The sequence below is a fragment of the Myxine glutinosa genome, chromosome 7 (genome assembly GCF_964187855.1).
Source record: "Myxine glutinosa chromosome 7, kmMyxGlut1.1, whole genome shotgun sequence".
Classification (NCBI taxonomy): Eukaryota; Metazoa; Chordata; class Myxini; order Myxiniformes; family Myxinidae; genus Myxine; species Myxine glutinosa.
The window spans coordinates 22482658-22509164 of record NC_136267.1 but is presented as its reverse complement, the minus strand read 5'-3'; the positions used below and the strand labels follow the sequence as shown (position 1 = coordinate 22509164).

The window sequence follows — 26507 nt, the reverse complement described above, 5'->3', positions numbered from 1 at the left end:
TGTAAGTTTTAATAAATACAGCTTATATCTTCATAATCATTAAAATAAATACTTATTATATCTTGTTAGTTTTAATAAATACTGCTTATATCTTCATAATCATTAAAATAAATACTTATTATATCTTGTAAGTTTTAATAAATACAGCTTATATCTTCATAATCATTAAAATAAATACTTATTATATCTTGTTAGTTTTAATAAATACAGCTTATATCTTCATAATCATTAAAATAAATACTTATTATATCTTGTAAGTTTTAATAAATACAGCTTATATCTTCATAATCATTAAAATAAATACTTATTATATCTTGTTAGTTTTAATAAATACAGCTTATATCTTCATAATCATTAAAATAAATACTTATTATATCTTGTTAGTTTTAATAAATACTGCTTGTATCTTCATAATCATTAAAATAAATACTTATTATATCTTGTTAGTTTTAATAAATACAGCTTATATCTTCATAATCATTAAAATAAATACTTATTATATCTTGTTAGTTTTAATAAATACTGCTTGTATCTTCATAATCATTAAAATAAATACTTATTATATCTTGTTAGTTTTAATAAATACTGCTTGTATCTTCATAATCATTAAAATAAATACTTATTATATCTTGTTGGTTTTAATAAATACAGCTTATATCTTCATAATCATTAAAATAAATACTTATTATATCTTGTTGGTTTTAATAAATACTGCTTGTATCTTCATAATCATTAAAATAAATACTTATTATATCTTGTTGGTTTTAATAAATACAGCTTATATCTTCATAATCATTAAAATAAATACTTATTATATCTTGTTAGTTTTAATAAATACAGCTTATATCTTCATAATCATTAAAATAAATACTTATTATATCTTGTTGGTTTTAATAAATACTGCTTGTATCTTCATAATCATTAAAATAAATACTTATTATATCTTGTTAGTTTTAATAAATACAGCTTATATCTTCATAATCATTAAAATAAATACTTATTATATCTTGTTAGTTTTAATAAATACTGCTTATATCTTAATAATCATTAAAATAAATACTTATTATATCTTGTTAGTTTTAATAAATGCTGCTTATATCTTAATAATCATTAAAATAAATACTTATTATATCTTGTTAGTTTTAATAAATACAACTTATATCTTCATAATCATTAAAATAAATACTTATTATATCTTGTTAGTTTTAATAAATACTGCTTATATCTTCATAATCATTAAAATAAATACTTATTATATCTTGTTGGTTTTAATAAATACTGCTTATTTCTTCATAATCATTAAAATAAATACTTATTATATCTTGTAAGTTTTAATAAATACAGCTTATATCTTCATAATCATTAAAATAAATACTTATTATATCTTGTTAGTTTTAATAAATACTGCTTATATCTTCATAATCATTAAAATAAATACTTATTATATCTTGTAAGTTTTAATAAATACAGCTTATATCTTCATAATCATTAAAATAAATACTTATTATATCTTGTTAGTTTTAATAAATACAGCTTATATCTTCATAATCATTAAAATAAATACTTATTATATCTTGTAAGTTTTAATGAATACAGCTTATATCTTCATAATCATTAAAAGAAATACTTATTATATCTTGTTAGTTTTAATAAATACAGCTTATATCTTCATAATCATTAAAATAAATACTTATTATATCTTGTTAGTTTTAATAAATACTGCTTGTATCTTCATAATCATTAAAATAAATACTTATTATATCTTGTTAGTTTTAATAAATACTGCTTGTATCTTCATAATCATTAAAATAAATACTTATTATATCTTGTTGGTTTTAATAAATACAGCTTATATCTTCATAATCATTAAAATAAATACTTATTATATCTTGTTAGTTTTAATAAATACAGCTTATATCTTCATAATCATTAAAATAAATACTTATTATATCTTGTTGGTTTTAATAAATACAGCTTATATCTTCATAATCATTAAAATAAATACTTATTATATCTTGTTAGTTTTAATAAATACAGCTTATATCTTCATAATCATTAAAATAAATACTTATTATATCTTGTTGGTTTTAATAAATACTGCTTACATCTTCATAATCATTAAAATAAATACTTATTATATCTTGTTGGTTTTAATAAATACAGCTTATATCTTCATAATCATTAAAATAAATACTTCTTATATCTTGTTGGTTTTAATAAATACTGCTTATATCTTCATAATCATTAAAATAAATACTTATTATATCTTGTTAATTTTAATAAATACAGCTTATATCTTAATAATCATTAAAATAAATACTTATTATATCTTGTTGGTTTCAATAAATACAGCTTATATCTTCATAATCATTAAAATAAATACTTATTATATCTTGTTAGTTTTAATAAATACAGCTTATATCTTCATAATCATTAAAATAAATACTTATTATATCTTGTTGGTTTCAATAAATACAGCTTATATCTTCATAATCATTAAAATAAATACTTATTATATCTTGTTAGTTTTAATAAATACTGCTTATATCTTCATAATCATTAAAATAAATACTTATTATATCTTGTTAATTTTAATAAATACAGCTTATATCTTAATAATCATTAAAATAAATACTTATTATATCTTGTTGGTTTCAATAAATACAGCTTATATCTTCATAATCATTAAAATAAATACTTATTATATCCTGTTAGTTTTAATAAATACAGCTTATATCTTCATAATCATTAAAATAAATACTTATTATATCTTGTTGGTTTCAATAAATACAGCTTATATCTTCATAATCATTAAAATAAATACTTATTATATCTTGTTAGTTTTAATAAATACTGCTTATATCTTCATAATCATTAAAATAAATACTTATTATATCTTGTTAGTTTTAATAAATACTGCTTATATCTTCATAATCATTAAAATAAATACTTATTATATCTTGTTAGTTTTAATAAATACAGCTTATATCTTCATAATCATTAAAATAAATACTTATTATATCTTGTTAGTTTTAATAAATACAGCTTATATCTTCATAATCATTAAAATAAATACTTATTATATCTTGTTAGTTTTAATAAATACTGCTTATATCTTCATAATCATTAAAATAAATACTTATTATATCTTGTTAGTTTTAATAAATACAGCTTATATGTTCATAATATCATTAAAATAAATACTTATTATATCTTGTTAGTTTTAATAAATACTGCCTATATCTTCATAATCATTAAAATAAATACTTATTATATCTTGTTAGTTTTAATAAATACAGCTTATATCTTCATAATCATTAAAATAAATACTTATTATATCTTGTTGGTTTTAATAAATACAGCTTATATCTTCATAATCATTAAAATAAATACTTATTATATCTTGTTAGTTTTAATAAATACAGCTTATATCTTCATAATCATTAAAATAAATACGTATTATATCTTGTTGGTTTTAATAAATACTGCTTACATCTTCATAATCATTAAAATAAATACTTATTATATCTTGTTGGTTTTAATAAATACAGCTTATATCTTCATAATCATTAAAATAAATACTTATTATATCTTGTTGGTTTTAATAAATACAGCTTATATCTTCATAATCATTAAAATAAATACTTATTATATCTTGTTGGTTTTAATAAATACAGCTTACATCTTCATAATCATTAAAATAAATACTTATTATATCTTGTTGGTTTTAATAAATACAGCTTATATCTTCATAATCATTAAAATAAATACTTATTATATCTTGTTGGTTTTAATAAATACAGCTTATATCTTCATAATCATTAAAATAAATACTTATTATATCTTGTTGGTTTTAATAAATACAGCTTATATCTTCATAATCATTAAAATAAATACTTATTATATCTTGTTAGTTTTAATAAATACTGCTTATATCTTCATAATCATTAAAATAAATACTTATTATATCTTGTTAATTTTAATAAATACTGCTTATATCTTCATAATCATTAAAATAAATACTTATTATATCTTGTTTGTTTTAATAAATACTGCTTATATCTTAATAATCATTAAAATAAATACTTATTATATCTTGTTAGTTTTAATAAATACAGCTTATATCTTCATAATCATTAAAATAAATACTTATTATATCTTGTTAGTTTTAATAAATACTGCTTATATCTTCATAATCATTAAAATAAATACTTATTATATCTTGTTGGTTTCAATAAATACAGCTTATATCTTCATAATCATTAAAATAAATACTTATTATATCTTGTTAGTTTTAATAAATACAGCTTATATCTTCATAATCATTAAAATAAATACTTATTATATCTTGTTGGTTTCAATAAATACTGCTTATATCTTCATAATCATTAAAATAAATACTTATTATATCTTGTTAGTTTTAATAAATACTGCTTATATCTTCATAATCATTAAAATAAATACTTATTATATCTTGTTAGTTTTAATAAATACAGCTTATATCTTCATAATCATTAAAATAAATACTTATTATATCTTGTTAGTTTTAATAAATACAGCTTATATCTTCATAATCATTAAAATAAATACTTATTATATCTTGTTAGTTTTAATAAATACAGCTTATATCTTCATAATCATTAAAATAAATACTTATTATATCTTGTTAGTTTTAATAAATACTGCTTATATCTTCATAATCATTAAAATAAATACTTATTATATCTTGTTAGTTTTAATAAATACAGCTTATATCTTCATAATCATTAAAATAAATACTTATTATATCTTGTTAGTTTTAATAAATACTGCTTATATCTTCATAATCATTAAAATAAATACTTATTATATCTTGTTAGTTTTAATAAATACAGCTTATATCTTCATAATCATTAAAATAAATACTTATTATATCTTGTTAGTTTTAATAAATACAGCTTATATCTTCATAATCATTAAAATAAATACTTATTATATCTTGTTAGTTTTAATAAATACAGCTTATATCTTCATAATCATTAAAATAAATACTTATTATATCTTGTTAGTTTTAATAAATACTGCTTATATCTTCATAATCATTAAAATAAATACTTATTATATCTTGTTAGTTTTAATAAATACAGCTTATATCTTCATAATCATTAAAATAAATACTTATTATATCTTGTTAGTTTTAATAAATACAGCTTATATCTTCATAATCATTAAAATAAATACTTATTATATCTTGTTAGTTTTAATAAATACAGCTTATATCTTCATAATCATTAAAATAAATACTTATTATATCTTGTTAGTTTTAATAAATACAGCTTATATCTTCATAATCATTAAAATAAATACTTATTATATCTTGTTAGTTTTAATAAATACTGCTTATATCTTCATAATCATTAAAATAAATACTTATTATATCTTGTTAGTTTTAATAAATACAGCTTATATCTTCATAATCATTAAAATAAATACTTATTATATCTTGTTAGTTTTAATAAATACTGCTTATATCTTCATAATCATTAAAATAAATACTTATTATATCTTGTTAGTTTTAATAAATACAGCTTATATCTTCATAATCATTAAAATAAATACTTATTATATCTTGTTAGTTTTAATAAATACAGCTTATATCTTCATAATCATTAAAATAAATACTTATTATATCTTGTTAGTTTTAATAAATACAGCTTATATCTTCATAATCATGAAAATAAATACTTATTATATCTTGTTAGTTTTAATAAATACAGCTTATATCTTCATAATCATTAAAATAAATACTTATTATATCTTGTTGGTTTTAATAAATACTGCTTATATCTTCATAATCATTAAAATAAATACTTGTTATATCTTGTTAGTTTCAATAAATACAGCTTATATCTTCATAATCATTAAAATAAATACTTATTATATCTTGTTGGTTTTAATAAATACTGCTTATATCTTCATAATCATTAAAATAAATACTTATTATATCTTGTTAGTTTTAATAAATACAGCTTATATCTTCATAATCATTAAAATAAATACTTATTATATCTTGTTCGTTTTAATAAATACTGCTTATATCTTCATAATCATTAAAATAAATACTTATTATATCTTGTTAGTTTTAATAAATACAGCTTATATCTTCATAATCATTAAAATAAATACTTATTATATCTTGTTAATTTTAATAAATACTGCTTATATCTTCATACTCATTAAAATAAATACTTATTATATCTTGTTTTGTTTTAATAAATATGGCTTATATCTTCATAATCATTAAAATAAATACTTATTATATCTTGTTGGTTTTAATAAATACAGCTTATATCTTCATAATCATTAAAATAAATACTTATTATATCTTGTTAGTTTTAATAAATACAGCTTATATCTTCATAATCATTAAAATAAATACTTATTATATCTTGTTGGTTTTAATAAATACTGCTTACATCTTCATAATCATTAAAATAAATACTTATTATATCTTGTTGGTTTTAATAAATACAGCTTATATCTTCATAATCATTAAAATAAATACTTATTATATCTTGTTGGTTTTAATAAATACTGCTTATATCTTAATAATCATTAAAATAAATACTTATTATATCTTGTTAGTTTCAATAAATACTGCTTATATCTTAATAATCATTAAAATAAATACTTATTATAATAATAATAATAATAATAATTCATTTATTTTGTATAGCGCTTTTCCAGAAGCCCAAAGGCGCTTTGACAGAGTGGAAAACATAATGCATAACAATACATGAAAACAACAATTGCAAAAAGACAAGAATCAAGAAAACAAACAGCAGCGATATACGGCATATATATAAGACAAGAATCAAAAAGACAAGACAAGAATCAATAGGGAAATATTTAAAGCAAAAGGAGGGAGAAGGAGAAGAGATAGTCAGGGGTTAAATGCTGTGGGTTGAATGTTGAATGCAGCGTTGAACAGGTGGGTCTTTAGTGATGTTTTGAATGTGGTGAGTGAGGAGGAGTCTCTGATGGTGTGAGGTAGTGAGTTCCAGAGGGTGGGAGCAGCGATGGAGAAGGCCCTGTCCCCCCAGGATCTGAATTTGGTCCGGATGGAGGGGGTCAGGAGGTTGGTACCAGCAGAGCGGAGGTTGCGGGTGGGAGTGTGTCTGGAGAGGAGGTCAGCCAGGTAGGATGGGGCCAGGTTATGGAGGGCTTTGTATGTCAAGAGGAGGATTTTGTACTGGATTCTCTGGGGGATGGGGAGCCAGTGAAGCTTGTAAAGGACGGGGGTGATGTGGTCACGGGTCCGGGAATGAGTGAGTAGACGGGCAGCGGAGTTCTGAATGTATTGGAGTTTATTGGTGATTTTTGAGGGTGAACCATAGAGGAGGCTATTGCAGTAGTCCAGACGGGAGGTGATGAAGGCGTGGATGAGGGTTTCTGCAGCCGTGGAGGAGAGGGATGAGCGGAGACGGGCAATGTTTTTCAGGTGAAAGAAGGCTGACTTTGTGATCTGTTTAGTGTATTTGTCGAAGGAAAGGGTTTGGTCAAAGATGACGCCAAGATTCCGGATGTGAGGGGAGGTGGATACTGGGATACCGTCGATGTTGAGGGCAAAGTTATGGGTGGATTTTGTGAGCGTTTTTGGGCCAATGATGATTATTTCAGATTTATCACAGTTAAGCTTGAGGAAGTTGATTTGAAGCCAGGATTTTATTTCAGTGATGCAGTTTGTCAGGATAGAGTGGGTGTCGGTGGAGACGGACTTGGTGGAGATGAAAAGCTGGATGTCATCGGCGAAGCAGTGGAATTGGAGACCATGACGGCGGATTAAGTGACCGAGCGGGGACAGGTAAAGGATGAAGAGGAGGGGGCCAAGAACTGAACCTTGGGGGACACCTTGGGGGAGGGGAGCAGTGGGGGATTTGCAGTTATTGATGGAGATGAACTGGCATCTGTCAGAGAGGTATGATTTAATCCAAGAGAGGGCAGTGCCGGTGACGTTAAAGGTGGATTCAAGTCGGGTGAGGAGGATAGTGTGATCGATGGTGTCAAAGGCAGCGCTGAGGTCGAGGAGGACGAGAATGTTGAGGTTGCCAGCGTCAGAGGAGAGGAGAAGGTCGTTGGTGATTTTGAGGAGAGCAGTTTCAGTACTGTGGTTGGAGCGGAATCCGGATTGGAATGTTTCATACAAGTTATTGGCAGAGAGATGATGTTTGAGTTGAGTGGCTACAGCGCGTTCCAAAACTTTTGACAGAAAGGGTAGGTTGGAGATGGGTCTGAAGTTGTTTAGGGTGTCAGGGTTTAGACCAGGTTTTTTTAGAATGGGGGTAACAGCAGCAATTTTGAGGGAAGGTGGGACGATGCCTGTAGACAGGGAGGAGTTTATTGTTGCAATGATAAGTGGAGAGAGAGCAGGGAGGGAGGCTTTGACAAAGCTGGAGGGGATGGGGTCAAGAGTGCAGGTGGCAGTTTTCATTCCTATGAGGAGTTCAGAGAGGTCAGTAGGAGAGATTGGGGAGAACCGAGACAGGGGATGGCAGGACAAGGGGGGGCAGGTGGTTGGAGGGGGAGCGGGTGCGGCGGTGGTCAAGCTGTTGTAGATGTTGTCAATTTTGCGTTGGAAGAAAGAGAGGAAGGAGGAAGGAGATGCAGTTGTCATCTTGTTATATCTTGTTAGTTTCAATAAATACTGCTTATATCTTCATAATCATTAAAATAAATACTTATTATATCTTGTTAGTTTTAATAAATACTGCTTATATCTTAATAATCATTAAAATAAATACTTATTATATCTTGTTAGTTTTTATAAATACTGCTTATATCTTCATAATCATTAAAATAAATACTTGTTATATCTTGTTAGTTTCAATAAATACTGCTTATATCTTCATAATCATTAAAATAAATACTTATTATATCTTGTTAATTTTAATAAATACTGCTTATATCTTCATAATCATTAAAATAAATACTTATTATATCTTGTTTGTTTTAATAAATACTGCTTATATCTTAATAATCATTAAAATAAATACTTATTATATCTTGTTAATTTTAATAAATACTGCTTATATCTTCATAATCATTAAAATAAATACTTATTATATCTTGTTTGTTTTAATAAATACAGCTTATATCTTCATAACCATTAAAATAAATACTTATTATATCTTGTTCGTTTTAATGAACACTGCTTTTATCTTCATAATCATTAAAATAAATACTTATTATATCTTGTTAGTTTCAATAAATACAGCTTATATCTTCATAATCATTAAAATAAATACTTATTATATCTTGTTCATTTTAATGAACACTGCTTTTATCTTCATAATCATTAAAATAAATACTTATTATATCTTGTTAGTTTCAATAAATACTGCTTATATCTTCATAATCATTAAAATAAATACTTATTATATCTTGTTAGTTTTAATAAATACTGCTTATATCTTCATAATCATTAAAATAAATACTTATTATATCTTGTTAGTTTTAATGAATACAACTTATATCTTCATAATTATTAAAATAAATACTTATTATATCTTGTTAGTTTTAATAAATACAGCTTATATCTTCATAATCATTAAAATAAATACTTATTATATCTTGTTAGTTTTCATAAATACTGCTTATATCTTCATAATCATTAAAATAAATACTTATTATATCTTGTTAGTTTTAATAAATACTGCTTATATCTTCATAATCATTAAAATAAATACTTATTATATCTTGTTAGTTTTAATAAATACAACTTATATCTTCATAATCATTAAAATAAATACTTATTATATCTTGTTAGTTTTAATAAATACTGCTTATATCTTCATAATCATTAAAATAAATACTTATTATATCTTGTTAGTTTTAATAAATACTGCTTATATCTTCATAATCATTAAAATAAATACTTATTATATCTTGTTAGTTTTAATAAATACAACTTATATCTTCATAATTATTAAAATAAATACTTATTATATCTTGTTAGTTTGAATAAATACTGCTTATATCTTCATAATCATTAAAATAAATACTTATTATATCTTGTTAGTTTCAATAAATACTGCTTATATCTTAATAATCATTAAAATAAATACTTATTATATCTTGTTCGTTTTAATAAATACTGCTTATATCTTCATAATCATTAAAATAAATACTTATTATATCTTGTTTTGTTTTAATAAATACTGCTTATATCTTCATAATCATTAAAATAAATACTTATTATATCTTGTTCGTTTTAATAAATACTGCTTATATCTTCATACTCATTAAAATAAATACTTATTATATCTTGTTAGTTTAAATAAATACTGCTTATATCTTCATAATCATTAAAATAAATACTTATTATATCTTGTTAGTTTTAATAAATACTGCTTATATCTTCATAATTATTAAAATAAATACTTATTATATCTTGTTTTGTTTTAATAAATACTGCTTATATCTTCATAATCATTAAAATAAATACTTATTATATCTTGTTCGTTTTAATAAATACTGCTTATATCTTCATACTCATTAAAATAAATACTTATTATATCTTGTTAGTTTAAATAAATACTGCTTATATCTTCATAATCATTAAAATAAATACTTATTATATCTTGTTAGTTTTAATAAATACTGCTTATATCTTCATAATTATTAAAATAAATACTTATTATATCTTGTTAGTTTTAATAAATACTGCTTATATCTTAATAATCATTAAAATAAATACTTATTATATCTTGTTAGTTTCAATAAATACTGCTTATATCTTCATAATCATTAAAATAAATACTTATTATATCTTGTTAGTTTTAATAAATACAACTTATATCTTCATAATCATTAAAATAAATACTTATTTTATCTTGTTAGTTTTAATAAATACTGCTTATATCTTAATAATCATTAAAATAAATACTTATTATATCTTGTTAGTTTCAATAAATACTGCTTATATCTTCATAATCATTAAAATAAATACTTATTATATCTTGTTAGTTTTAATAAATACAGCTTATATCTTCATAATCATTAAAATAAATACTTATTATATCTTGTTAGTTTTAATAAATACTGCTTATATCTTCATAATCATTAAAATAAATACTTATTATATCTTGTTAGTTTTAATAAATACAACTTATATCTTCATAATCATTAAAATAAATACTTATTATATCTTGTTAGTTTTAATAAATACTGCTTATATCTTCATAATCATTAAAATAAATACTTATTATATCTTGTTAGTTTTAATAAATACTGCTTATATCTTCATAATCATTAAAATAAATACTTATTATATCTTGTTAGTTTTAATAAATACAACTTATATCTTCATAATCATTAAAATAAATACTTATTATATCTTGTTAGTTTGAATAAATACTGCTTATATCTTCATAATCATTAAAATAAATACTTATTATATCTTGTTAGTTTCAATAAATACTGCTTATATCTTCATAATCATTAAAATAAATACTTATTATATCTTGTTCGTTTTAATAAATACAGCTTGTATCTTCATAATCATTAAAATAAATACTTATTATATCTTGTTAGTTTTAATAAATACAGCTTATATCTTCATAATCATTAAAATAAATACTTATTATATCTTGTTTTGTTTTAATAAATACTGCTTATATCTTCATAATCATTAAAATAAATACTTATTATATCTTGTTCGTTTTAATAAATACTGCTTATATCTTCATACTCATTAAAATAAATACTTATTATATCTTGTTTTGTTTTAATAAATACGGCTTATATCTTCATAATCATTAAAATAAATACTTATTATATCTTGTTAGTTTTAATAAATACTGCTTATATCTTCATACTCATTAAAATAAATACTTATTATATCTTGTTAGTTTAAATAAATACTGCTTATATCTTCATATTCATTAAAATAAATACTTATTATATCTTGTTAGTTTTAATAAATACTGCTTATATCTTCATAATTATTAAAATAAATACTTATTATATCTTGTTAGTTTTAATAAATACTGCTTATATCTTCATAATCATTAAAATAAATACTTATTATATCTTGTTAGTTTTAATAAATACTGCTTATATCTTCATAATCATTAAAATAAATACTTATTATATCTTGTTAGTTTTAATAAATACTGCTTATATCTTCATAATCATTAAAATAAATACTTATTATATCTTGTTAGTTTTAATAAATACTGCTTATATCTTAATAATCATTAAAATAAATACTTATTATATCTTGTTAGTTTCAATAAATACTGCTTATATCTTCATAATCATTAAAATAAATACTTATTATATCTTGTTAGTTTTAATAAATACAGCTTATATCTTCATAATCATTAAAATAAATACTTATTATATCTTGTTAGTTTTAATAAATACGGCTTATATCTTCATAATCATTAAAATAAATACTTATTATATCTTGTTAGTTTTAATAAATACTGCTTATATCTTCATAATCATTAACATAAATACTTATTATATCTTGTTAGTTTTAATAAATACGGCTTATATATTCATAATCATTAAAATAAATACTTATTATATCTTGTTAGTTTTAATAAACACTGCTTATATCTTCATAATCATTAAAATAAATACTTATTATATCTTGTTAGTTTTAATAAATACAGCTTGTATCTTCATAATCATTAAAATAAATACTTATTATATTGTTGCGTGTGTGGGGGTAGGTAACAAAATACTTTAGTCCAGATAGAGTTGTGTACGTTTAGAATGCTCCGATGACCCAAAGAAGAAGAAGCCCACTTTCATGTAACTAAGTCGGGAACCCGTTAGGCCGAATGTCCGTGTAAGCGTTTGTGTGTCTCCATACAAGGGGTGGTGCTATGCTAATTAGGTAGGGTTGAAGAATAATCCCCAGTGTGTAATTGCCCTTGTGATTTTTCCCTTTGTTCTCATAACACTCTCTCGGCCAGCCATGCAATCTGCACATAATTACAACCACCATAATCGCCGACAGTGCCCAGACATTACGACCCCGCCCAGCCGAACATTCTCGATGGGCATCAAGAATGGCCTTGAGGTCACGACCCGAATGAGGATTGGTTGAGGAGCGATGTGGTGAACACCCACCATCAGGCGAAGAAGAACATTGTCTCTCAGGAGACGCTTGATACCATTGACCAGAGTCGCAAGGCCAGGCTCGATGGCAGAGCTGAACTGTTCAGGAAGCTGAGGAGTAAAACTGTATGCTCGCTGAGGGCGGACAAGGAGGCCTATGTGCGAGGAATCTGTGAAAGGGTAGAGCATCACTTGTGGACATGTGATTCTCGTCTTGTTTACAAAGGAATACGTGCATTGCGTTTCTCTAAGCCTGTCCCTAGGTGTACTGCAGTTCGACAAGAGGGTGGTGGCCTCTTGACAGAGGAGTCTGAAGTGAAGGCCCGCTGGGCCGGTTACTTTGAGCGGCTGTACCAGCCTGACCCACCAGCTGTTGAGTTGGATGTCAGGGGTGTTGCTATCCCAAAGGCTGACCCCCCCAATTAACTGTGAACTGCCTTCACTTGTGGAAACACAGGCGGCGGTGAACCGGCTGAAAGGGGGAAAGCTCCTGGGAGTTGTGGCATCTATGCTGAGCTTCTCAAGGCTGGTGGAAATGCTGTACTTGTGTGCCCGTTGGGATCATGGTGCCCATGATCTCAAAACCAAGATCCAGGCTTTCAATGACATCTTGGATGCTGCTGTCTTGTCTGTGCCTGTTTGTGGTGAAGGCATTAAGGTCACAAAGAGATTCACTTACCTTGGCAGTGTTATTCATGTATCCGCATGTTGTGAGCCAGAGGTTGATAAACATCTGGGTTGGGCCTGAGGAGTCATGGATTCACTGGATCACGGGGTGTGGCGCTGTCGGTATCTATGCAGGAGGACGAAAGTCAGAGTCTAAGTCCTTGGTGCTTCCAGTCTTGCTCTACGGATGCGAGACGTGGACCCTCACCAAGGGCCAGAGAATGAGACTTAACTCCTTTGGAACCAAGTCTCTTCGGAGAATCCTTGGGTATCGCTGGTCGGACTTTGTGTCCAACGAGCGGTTTCTGAGAGAGACTCAGATGAGATTTGTTTCCTGTATGGTCCGTGAGCGTCAGCTACAGCTCCATCTACATGTGGCTCGTTTTCCGGACACTGATCCAGCTCACCAGATACTCTCAGCAAGGGAGTCTCGTGAGTGGAGGAGGCCAACGGGCCGACCGCCTGTCTCGTGGTTGCAGCTGATTGATCGGCATCTCAAGGAGATAGGGATGGGCCAGGCATCAGCCTGGAGGATGGCCAGACGGAGGCCCTTGGAGTACCGTTGGAAAGTGGATGCGGCATGCGCTGCTCTGGCACATGCTCCCATACTTGACTTGACTTGATATTGTTAGTTTAAAAAATACGGCTTATATCTTAATAATAATTAAAATAAACACTTGTTATATATTGTTAGTTTTTAAAAAAAATGTCATATCTTAACAATCATTTATATCTTGTTAGTTTTAATAAATACTGCTTATATCTTAATAGTAATTCAAATAAATACTGGTTATATATTGTTATGTTTGTAGGGGGTAGTGATAACTTAGAACCAGGTAGATTTGCATAAATTAGCATGCACCATATGTCACGATGAAAACACCATGTAATAAGTACTTGTTTAGCCAGGATGTCGTGTAAGGTGTATCTTCGTTCCCATCACGAGGGGTGGGGTCATGTTAATTAGTTTCGGGATTATGTTAATTAATCCCTGTTTGTCAATACCTCTATAATCTATACCTTTGTTCCTTTTGACACTGCACTAGACACTAGTCAAAATCGCCCATTAAACTACACTAATTATTTAATTTTTTTGTTTTTGTTTTTTTGTATACAAGATCGAGGCTCGTGAAAGAGCGAACATTAATCACACAGAAAGACAAACCGACACATAAAACATATAACATCAGGAGCGGTAGACAAGATGGGGAGAGAGGGGGAAGGACACAAACACAACATTTGAGAGCAGGGACCGAGAGACATGGAGACATCGAGAGATCTGAGAGAGGGCGAGGGCTTTGGGGGGGCGGGGGCATGGGAAGGGGGGAGTGGGAGAGGTATAAAACATATGGACACTGCCAGGACTTCCAGGAAAGAAGTTGGAATTTCAAACAAGGTGGATCTGGGGTGAATTAGCGGGGGTAGAAAAGATCAAGGTTTTGGATGGGGGAAGATAAGAGATGGTGGTGAACAGCTGTTTTAAAGACCTGGAGGGAGGAGTGGGATTGAAGGGAGTGAGGGAGTTTGTTCCAGAGGCGGGAGAAAAGAGGAATGAAAGAGTGAAGGTGAGCAGAGAGCCGAGATTTCGGCAGTTTAACCATCAGAGGTTTGCTGGCAGATCTTGTGCGACCTGTAGGAATATTTGGGGGACAGAGCACAGAGAGAGCTGGGGGTGCAAGGCCGGAGAGGAGTCGGTAGAAGACAGAAAGACCACCTACCTGCCTGCGGTGAGTGAGTGAAAGGCCCTCAGAGATAGCTTCATCGCGGGAGATTCCAATAATTCTGCAAGCTTTGGTTTCAACAGCGTGAAGCCGAGCTAGGTGTGAGGCAGGAGCACCGGCCCATAGGGGAGAACAGTATTCCATTGAGCTGCAGATGAAAGCCTTGTATGTGGTGAGGAGCTCAGGTGTGCCGAGGAAGGACTTCGCACGACGAAGGATGCCCAGTCGGCGACTGGCTTTGGAGGCCAGCTTGGAAATGTGGTTTTCCCAAGAAAGACCATGGCAGATAGTGAGACCCAAAAGCTTGAGCGACAGAACTTCTTGGAGAGGATTGTTGAGAAAGTAGATGGGAGGGTTGTCCAGTCGATCTTTTCGGAGAGACATAGTAAGAGTGTGAGATTTGTCAGGATTGAAAGACATGTTCCACTTGTTTGACCAGTCTGTGATTTTGTCCATGTCTTCAGAGAGTGAGGAGGCTGCAGACTGCCGATCTGAGGGAAGAGGAATGGAGCGGCAGAGAGTGGAGTCATCAGCAAAGAGATAGAGAGGATTTTCAAGAGAGTCAGAGAGATCATTGATGAAGACCAGAAAAAGCACAGGGCCCAGAACACTGCCTTGGGGAACTCCAGCCTGAGCAGGAAGAGGAGATGAGAGAAACCCATTCAGGGCCACACGTTGACGACGACTAGAGAGGAAGTCCGCCAGCCATGCGTGGAGATTTCCATGGATACCAAAGGAGGAGAGTTTGGTGAGCAGAGCGGGGTGCCAGAGCGGGGTGCTAATTAAGAATAAAACCACCGGAAACCATGCATGAAGCACTTGCGCTGATTTCAGCCCGACGTGGTGAATCGCACAAGGACAGGCAGGCCGAGAGCCGCTCCCCGGAGAGCCGTGATTGGGAGGGGAATTTGACACAAGGACGAGTAAGACGGGATTTGCTGGTAGGAGCAGAGATGGACTACAAAGAGGTGACACACGCTGATTGGTGAAGTACGCCAGATGACGTGAGAGCCTGGGTGATAAAAGAACGCTCTCGCGGACATTTTGCTCTCTTCTGTTCTCATTGGCTTCTTGTTCTGGACGACATTTTGATCTCGCTCTCTTGTGCCTTGTCGTTCTGAAGACCACAGCAAATGGTCACGATTCCCTCTTGCACTTTCTCGTACTGGACCTCGTACGAACGGTGGACTTTGCTCTCTGGCTCAAAGAAGCTCATCGCGGACCGGCAGTGTTCCGAGACCTTGCTGGTGGTTGGGAGACGGAAGAGCCGTGGCCCAGGAACTGAGGTTCTCTGTGTAGAGGACGGGTGGACGAGCACGGCGTGGATGAGCGGGCTGCATGCCTGCCATTCGCTTCGTGCGTAAGGCCTGTTTCGCACCCACGAGCGCGACCGAGTGAAAGAGGGCACCTCGAGGCCTGGTTCCGCGCATGGACTTCGCGCCAAGGTGTGTGTTCCCGCGCACGGACCTCCGGGACCCGTTCGCGGACTGACGTGACCCCACCGGCCAAGTTGAGTTAAGTGCACACAGACGCATATTTAATTTCAATTATTTTTCCCTTTCGTCTGTCTTTGGGTCTGTTTGTAGGGACGTCCCGTTTAGAAATTCAGTTTTATCATGCGTTTTCTTAGTACCGGCATTTTATTAAATAAACCTGTTTATTTTTGTACATTTTAAATCCGTTTTCGTTTGAGTTACTTTATCCAGGTGTGAAGACATCGGGTGGAAGCCGTTCAGGTAAGGCTCCGGTTTCTCCCCCATTCGCTCCCCACGCGTCTTAACTCCACCGTTTGACTGAATGCCTTGGAGTAACAGCTTGTTCGGCTATACGTTCCTTGGAAAGAATTTAATCACCAGGAACGCGACAATATTGTTGCATGAGGAGGACCATTCATCCATGGGAAATTTATATTGAGGCAGGATTGATCTATCCACGTCTGTAATTTCCCATGACTGTTGCAAATTACAACACCAAACCTCACAGTATTTCATATTTTCCAAATAGTCTGTGGTTAAGTATTGGCCACTTCATTTTACTGCTGTCATGATACATGATGATGGTGTGAGTCGTCATTTTTGACGAATCCCTTCCCTTCATAGGTGTGCTCACCAAGCATTGTGCATTGTGGGATGGCTGTATAGTCCAATGCGGGACCCACAGCATCTACCACAAACATCGCAGGTATGGAATGGTACTTGTGGAGATGGACGTTGGCAGGTCTTCCTTCCTTGCCTCTGCTGTCTCTCGATAGCAAGTCTCCCACATTCAAAGTGGTCCAGGCCTTTGTGGAAAATGTTACACCAAGCTGACAATAAATTGCATATCTTCAAGATTATGACTGAAGAGTAAACAGTCATCAGCAAAAGGTAGATCATGGAGCAAAATTTTCGTGATTCTGAACTTGGCCTTCAGACACTGCAAATTGAAGACACTACCGTCGGTGCAAAAATAGATCATCACTCCACATCATGAAGCATAGAGGAAAACACAATGCCAAATAATAGGGGAGCAAGCTCACGGCCTTACTTTGTGCCGTTGGTAACAGGAAATGACTCAGAAGTGCGTCCACTGTCCCTCATACAAGCAACCATGTTATCGTGGAAGGATCTGATTATGTTGATCAACGTAGTGGGACAGCCAACTTTGTACAGTAGCATCCACAGGCCTTCTCTACTGACCAAATCAAACGCTTTTGCAAGACCAACGAAGACCATGTATAGATTACAATGTTGTTCTCTGCTCTTCTCCTAAAGTTGATGAGCAGCAAACATCATATTGGTCATGCCACGTCCAGCATGAAAGCTGCATTGCCTTTCTAGGGTGGTGCTGTTGACAATTGTTGGTAACATGTGATTAAGAATGATGCGAGCAAGTATTTTCCCAGCATTAGATAGTAGGGCCACACCATGGTAGTTGTCGACACACGGTCAATCACCTTTGCATTTGTACATGGGACCAATCGTGGGTGGCATATTTGAAAACCTGGGGTACTGATTCCTCATTCCAGATGGTATTGCAGAATTGGGTCTGTCAGGTGAGGAGTTTGGCACAGCCAAACTTGAAAACCTCAGAGGGGATACCATCGTCACCAGGGGCCTTTCCAGATGACATATCTTTGATGGCTCTGCTGGTCTCTATTTTAATCGGAGGGCGGGCAAGGTCTTCTAATATAGGCTTCTGGGGAAGAGAGTCAATGGCCGCGTCCGAGATGGAAGAGGGGTAATTGAGGACACCCTTAAAGTGTTCAACGTAGCGATCCAGGATCTTGTTTGGATCCGTGATAAGGTGCTGGCCATCCGAGCTATGGAGTGCGCCGATACCATGAGAAGATGGTCCATAGACTGCCTTTAGACCAGCATAGAAGTACCTGAAATTCTTTGTATCGTATGCCTCCTGAATTTCTTCCACTCTTGCTGCCCATCAGCTGTCTTTCATGGAACGTAGTCTTGATTGTGCAAGTCTCCTACATTGCAGATAAGAGGAGTGTGTGCTAACTTAGCCTCTGTCATCATCATTGCTCCTGGTCAATGATGAAACGACCATCACACTTGGTCCACCATACGTCAGGACTCGTGACTCGTAACATCTAGGGACTCCCAGCATGACATCACTAGGGACTCCCAACATGATGTCATCACTCCCCTGCCTATCCATGACATCACTCCTCCCTCACCACAGGACGTAGGTAAAAATGGGTGGTGAGCAGGTGAGCTGGTGCCAATGAAGGGAAAAACCTGCAGAGAGAAGCGATTAAAGTAATAGAGGTGTGCGCTATCCCTCTCCCACTCTCTATTCCTATGAGCATCATTGGTTGCAGGTGCATTAAATGCAATATGAAGTCTGATGCACATAGGCGTCGGTATGATGACGGCTGCCCTTGATGTCCAAAGTGGGCACAGCTGTCTGTATATGCTGTGTGGTGATGCCTAAATTGGTGCCACCAGTGATTTTCATTGACACATTTATCCATGATGTAGCGCTTCCCAGGCTGACCTACAGGTTCAGTTTGTTATCTGAGTGTCCTTCTCATAGCCTTAGCCTAAATATTGTCGCGTCCCCGGGGTTAAGACCACTGGTTGACGTATGACCGAAACGAGCTTTAACTCCGAGGCGTAGTTCGAAACTTGGCGGGATTATCTTTTTGCGCACGTGGGAAAGGCCCGAAGCCTTATCTGATCGGACGGCCGACATGGAGTTTAATCCGAACCTACAGAACACAAATACGGGACAAGCAAAATCCACAATACAAGAATGAAATGCAAAAATAAAGGATTTAATGAAAATATATGCAAGAGATAAAAATGAAAGGCGAGTTAAAAACTAGAATTCCTAATTGAGACGTCTCCACTCACAACGACATGACAGGGGAAAAGATAAAATAAAATAAAATCCCTTTTATAATCAGCCGAACTCAGCTTTACTGCTCCATCGAGGGCGTCGAATGAGTCGGCAGTTCCAAAGCGGCCGAAGCCGCGCATGGGTCCCACTCCAATAATGGCATGGAGAGACTTTTTCGTCACACCCCATACCGTGAGGTAATCCGTCAGGTGGTCCTCCTTCGCTAACAAGGCTGCGATGATCTCTCCGGCGCACACAGAGACACAGATCTCCGGCGCACACTGAGAGCGCCCGTCGTCCTCCCACGCAAAACAACCAAACGACCACCGCGATCAAGACCAGGACAAGAGCAAAAGGCAAACGCAGCCGTTCTCTTGAAAACCAGCACAAAAAGAGAATGCGACCGCCTCCAACGAATGCCAGCACAAAAGAGAGAGAAAATGTCGTCTCTTGTTACTTTTCTTGGAGCGTCCCAATGATGTCATCCTTTTGACCAATCGCACAGCGCCGTCCAATCGTCCCAACCAGTCGTCCTTTGGGGCGTGGCTTCAGGGCCATTCTTGACACTCAATGACGAAGCTCGGGGCGTGGCCTGTTAATTCCGGTCCTCCGAGGCGGAGCCTAGCTGTCCTTCGGGAATGTTCGGGGGCGGGGTTCCCTTGCTGATCGGCAAATGCTGTTTCTGTTGGCCCTGGCGGCGTGGTTGGCTAATGGAGCTCATCGTCTGGCTGGCTGAGTTTTATAAGAACACTAGCTGAAAGCACCCGGCGTTACCCGGGTTATTATTGAATGAATTTACTACTATTATTCAGCATTTACTCGCGGCCGTAGAAGATTGACTACTATAACTCAGCTCAGCTTTTAATTGCGAAATGGGCCCAGCCCGGCCGATGCGGCCTCGACCGGCCTCGCCACCTAGCCTATAACCTTCCCGGGGCCCGTCCCCACATTTTTGGTTCTTTTTGAATGAATTTACTACTATAATTCAGCTTTTACTCGCGGCCGTAGAAGAATGACTACTATAATTCAGCTCAGCTTTTAATTGTGAAATGGGCCCAGCTCAGCCGATGCGGCCTCGACCGGCCTCGCCACCTAGCCTATAACCTTCCCGGGGCCCGTCCCGACATTTTTGGTTCTTTTTGAATGAATTTACTACTATAATTCAGCTTTTACTCGCGGCCGTAGAAGAATGACTACTATAATTCAGCTCAGCTTTTAATTGTGAAATGGGCCCAGCTCAGCCGACACGGCCTCGACCGGCCTCACCACCTAGCCTATAACCTTCCCGGGGCCCGTCCCGACATTTTTGGTTCTTTTTGAATGAATTTACTACTATAATTCAGCTTTTACTCGCGGCTGTAGAAGATTGACTACTATAATTCAGCTCAGCTTTTAATTGTGAAATGGGCCCGGCCCGGCCAAAGCGGCCTCAACCAGCCTCGCCACCTAGCCTAAAACCTTCCCGGGGCCCGTCCCGACATGTATTGGAGGTTTCCTCCTATCTTTCACCGTTCAGGAGATTAGCTTGCGCAGACAAACAAACAAAAAATTTCTTTTATAATATAGAGAGAAGAGAGTAGAGAAGAGATTAGGGAAAAATCACAGGGAGGCAATACATACTGGGCATTATTAACCATAAGCTCTATAATTAATTAACACACCCTCCTTATGGCGACATGCAAACACTCTTAACCTGAACATTTACCCTACTTATGTTCATCGAGATGGGCTTCTCCTTATTAGTGTCACACGGTCCATACTAAAATCTACACATTCCTACTTCCTTAAGGTATTTCATGCCTACCCCCACAAACGTAACAATATGCTTCCCCCACAAGGCAGTGAGGATCCATTACCCTGGGAATTTGGGCCCATACCGGGTACTGTCAGCTGGAGCCAGCTGAGCCCTGGAAGCGCATGATAAATACACAACCTGTTAAACAATGGTGGTTGATTGGCATGACATTGATGTCCCCTCATGGTGAAAAATTGAATAACAAAGGTCTGTTGGGTATCCTGACACTCAATGAAAAAATCAGCAAAGAAATAACTATGACAATGATACGTAAAGAGTAATAATTTTGAGCTTTTTAATAGGCCTATCATAATAATTATTCCTAGAATACAAGGAGACTATGAAAACACACACTTTCACTCTTTCAAGACTAGGTTAAAGAAGTCTGAGCATACGTTCTGCCTGGGCAATGAGTGCACGATCTGTGGTAACACTTTTCCTTGAACCAACTCTTTGGCCATGTCCTCGCTGTGACCGACCAACCGACCGAGTGCTTGTGTCGCGATGTGCTGAACTGATGGATCTGCATCCAGCATTAGTGGCTGCAGCAATGCCGTGACATCTACAGAGCAAAGAGGACAGAGAAAAAAAATGAAACAAAAAGCAGGATCAACGATGTAGCAAAGCTGGGAAGAAAACAAATTACCAAATTACAAAACAAATTACAAATTACAAAATTACAAATTACAAATTAAATTACAAATTGATTAATTACAAATTACTAAAGAAATTCAAAACAGAACCCATAAACAAAAAATAGATAGATAAGAGGTTAAACAGCAAAGGGGAAATTATTGTGCAAATGGGGGTGGATTGGAGAGCGATGGAAGGGAATAGCTGAGTTGGTTGGAGACGTGAATTATGGGGGCATGTTGATGAGTAATGCCTCCTATTCTTCTTCTTCTTCAAAACAGGTAAGTAGATGTATACGGTAGGTTCCAGACCAGGCCAGACCCAGACCACAATCCCCACATCCCCCTTGCCCCAAAACCGGAAGTGTTCAAATTAATTAATGATTTTATCGATTTTCTCCTAAATTTCCAAATTTCCATTTTTCATGATTTTGTTATTTTCATGATTTGTCGAATAGGCGTTCCAGGCCAGGCCACCCTCCCCACCCGCACCACATTCCCCACATCCCCCTTACCCCGAAACCGAAACTGCCTCAACTCAAAAAACAGGAAGTGACTCACCACAAACCGGAAGTGACCAATTAATTAATTATTTTCCAATTTTCACATTTTCTCCAGAAGAATATTGTTCAGCATACGGACGGTGAAAGGGTGAAAGGGAGAGGACGTCGTGGTGAGGTGAAGGGAGAGGATGTCGTGGTGAGGTGAAGGGAGAGGACGTCGTGGTGAGGTGAAGGGAGAGGACGTCGTGGTGAGGTGAAGGGAGAGGACGTCGTGGTGAGGTGAAGGGAGAGGACGTCGTGGTGAGGTGAAGGGAGAGGACGTCGTGGTTCTCAGGCTTGCCGCTGGAGCATGGTGAGGCCTAGCGGCACGTGGAACCAAGTGGACTGCGGCCTTCTCCCCACACGGGAACGGGGGGCCTGGGCGATTGCAGACGACGCACTGAACGATCAGAGCTAAGTGCATGATAAAACACACAACGTTTATTTTTCATATATCCTCCCCATCTGTATGTGTGTGTCTGTAATAGGAGCGCTCCAGTTAGAGGGATTAGACCGGTGCGTTTTATTTTGTATTATCGGCATCCGTGGTAATAAACCTGTTTATTTTTGTACATAATTCCGTTTTCGTTGAGTTCATTGAACTCACAAAAATGCGCCACCAAAAATATCAGCTCTATCAAAGCACGCTTACGGCACTGAATGCAACATGGACACAAGGTTTTGTTCAAAATGCTTTGGGTGCTGGTTTCTCTTGGGAAGCTTGTGTCATCTGAAAGAGCAGAGAAAAGTCGCCATTTTGTGTCCCTCGCCCCGTCTGTGCTTGCGACTTGACGCCTTAGTTTTTATCAGATTATTTTACTTTATTGTATATAGTTATTATTGATTTAATTCTCCGTTTATTTGTTCGGGATTAAACCCGTTTGGTTTTATTCAAAGCTTTATCCCGGTGTGTACCCTGGTTAGAATAGGTACACCGTATCCCTGCGTGTCGTAAGAGGCGACAAAGAGGGTTGGCGTCAGGAAGGGCATCCGGCCATAAAAACATTGCCTCAAAAAGAGAACCATGACAATTACAACGATATATGGGCAGGGTACAGCCCGCAGTGGAGATCGGTTTCTGAGGTTTGGGACATGGAATGTAGGGACAATGACAGGGAGATCAGGAGAAGTGGTGGAAGTATTGGTCAGAAGAAGAGTGGACATATGTTCTGTGCAAGAGACGAGATGGAAGGGAAGTGGTGTGAGAATGGTGAAGGGTAGGCAGGGACAGAAATACAAGTTTGTGTGGCATGGGTGCCTGGAGGGCGTGAATGGTGTTGGTGTCCTGTTTTCTGAGGAGTTTGTAGACAGTGTGGTGAGTGTGACGAGAGTGAGTGATAGGTTGATGATGGTGAAAATGATGATTGGAAAGCTCTTGGTGAACCAATTCGGGATATGCTCCGCAGGTTGGTCGGAGCGATTTTTTTATTTTTTTTGTATACTGAATCGAGGCTCGTGAAAGAGCTAACATTTACTTCACAAACAAATCAACCAGACAAACAAAACACACAAAAAGAGGGAGCGGAAAACAAGATGGGGAGAGAAGGGGAAGCACACAAACACAACATTTGAGAGCAGGGAGATGTGTGGAAGGGAGAGGGCTTGGGGGGAGGAGGCGTGGGAAGGGGGGGGGGGTGGAGGGAGAAGTATAAAACACAAGGACACCAAGGACTTCCAGGACAGAAGTTGGTATTTCAAAAAAGTGGAATTGGGGTGAAATTAGCGGGGGTAGAAAAGATCAAGGTTTTGGATGGGGGAAGATAAGAAATGGTGGTGAACAGCAGTTTTAAAGAACTGGAGGGTGGAGTGGGATTGAAGAGAGTGAGGGAGTTTGTTCCAGAGGCGGGAGAAGTGAGGAATTAAGGAGTGAAGGTGAGCAGCGAGTCTTGATTTTGGCAGTTTGACCATAAGAGGGTTGCAGGCAGATCTTGTGCGACCTGTAGGAATATTTGCGGGACAGAGCCCAGAGAGAGCTGGGGGGGCAAGGCCAGAGAGGAATCGGTAGAAGATGGAAAGACCACCAACCTGCCTGCGGTGAGTGAGTGAGAGGCCCTTGGAGTTAGCTTCATCGTGGGAGATTCCAATGATTCTGAATGCTTTGGTTTCAACAGCGTGAAGACGAGCTAGGTGTGAGGCAGGAGCACCAGCCCAGAGGGGAGAGCAGTATTCCATTGAGCTGCGGATGAAAGCCTTGTATGTGGTGAGGAGCTCAGGTGTGCCAAGGAAGGACTTTGCACGACGGAGGATGCCCAGTCGGCGACTGGCTTTGGAGGCCAGATTTGAAATGTGGTTTTCCCAGGAAAGATCATGGCAGATAGTGAGACCCAAAAGCTTGAGTGACAGAACTTCTTGGAGAGGATTATTCAGAAAGTGGATGGGAGGGTTGTCCAGTCGGTCTTTTCGGAGAGACATCGTAAGAGTGTGAGATATGTCAGGATTGAAAGACATGTTCCACTTGTTTGCCCAGTCTGTGATTTTGTCCAGGTCTGCAGAGAGTGAGGAGGCAGCAGACTGCCGATCTGAGGGATGAAGAATGGAGCGACAGAGAGTAGAGTCATCAGCAAAGAGATACAGAGGATTTTCAAGAGAGTCAGAGAGATCATTGATGAAGACCAGAAAAAGCACAGGGCCCAGAACACTGCCTTGTGGAACTCCAGCCTGAACAGGAAGAGGAGATGAGAGAAACCCATTCAGGGCCACACGTTGACTACGACTAGAGAGGAAGTCCGCCAGCCATGCGTGGAGATTTCCATTGATACCAAAAGAGGAGAGTTTGGTGAGCAGAGCGGGGTGCCAGACCGTATCGAAGGCACGTGATATGTCAAGGGAGACTGCTCTAATTTCCTGTTTGGCATTGAGGACCTCCATCCATTGTTGAGAAAGCAGAAGCAGCATGTCCAGAGTAGAGTGTCCAGGTCTGAAACCAAATTGATGATCAGAGATCAATCCATTGGAGAAGAGGAAAGATTTCATATCTGAAGCAATGATGGATTCCATGACTTTGCTGATATTTGGGAGAAGGCTGATTGGTCTGTAGTTGCTGGGATCTGTTTTTGCACCTTTTTTGTGCAAAGCGGTGATGTTGGCAGATTTCCAAGCAGATGGAAGATGACCTTGAGCAAAAGAGAGGGTGAAGAGAACAGAGAGAGGGAGTGAAAGAGCGGAAGAACAGGATTTTAGGACCTGTGGGCTGATGCCGTCAGGTCCAGTTGCAGAATCCGAGTCGAGGGTTGACAGAAACTTTTCCACCTTGTCAGGAGGAAAGGACACAGAGTCCAGGAGCAGCTGGGTACGACTGGGTACGGTGGGTACAGAGAGGGATGGGTTTGGGACAGAAGATTTAGAGGCAAACACAGAGTTGAGGCATTCAGCTTTTTCACGCGCGGAGTCAGCCGTGTGGCCATTTGAGGTGAGGGAGGGGATGGAGGGGGAACAAACACCAGAAACAGATTTGACCAGACGCCACCAGGATTTGGAAGAGGGAGACAGATAAGAGAGTTCGGTCCTGAGAACGGAGAGATATTGTTTCCTGGCTCTCCTGAGGGTGGACACACACTTGTTTCGGGCTTTGTGAAAGGAAATGAGATTTCCTTCCGTTGGATTTGCTTTCCAGGAGACGAAAGCAAGTTGTTTCTGGGCAATAGCCTCACCACAAGATTCCGTGTACCATGGACGGGAGGAAGGGTAAGACAACAGAAGACGA

General features: G+C 35.2%; 1 protein-coding gene across 2 annotated transcripts in view; it reads right to left on the bottom strand.

Annotated features, from left to right (window-relative positions):
- The window catches only part of SPAG6 (sperm associated antigen 6), a gene marked incomplete in the record, with an annotated part of 163176 nt that overhangs the window by 85887 nt on the left and 50782 nt on the right, over positions 1-26507 (bottom strand). For both annotated transcript variants that reach the window (XM_078781365.1, XM_078781366.1), the window contains 1 exon segment: positions 22026-22192. In XM_078781365.1, coding sequence (XP_078637491.1) covers positions 22026-22192 — 167 coding nt within the window.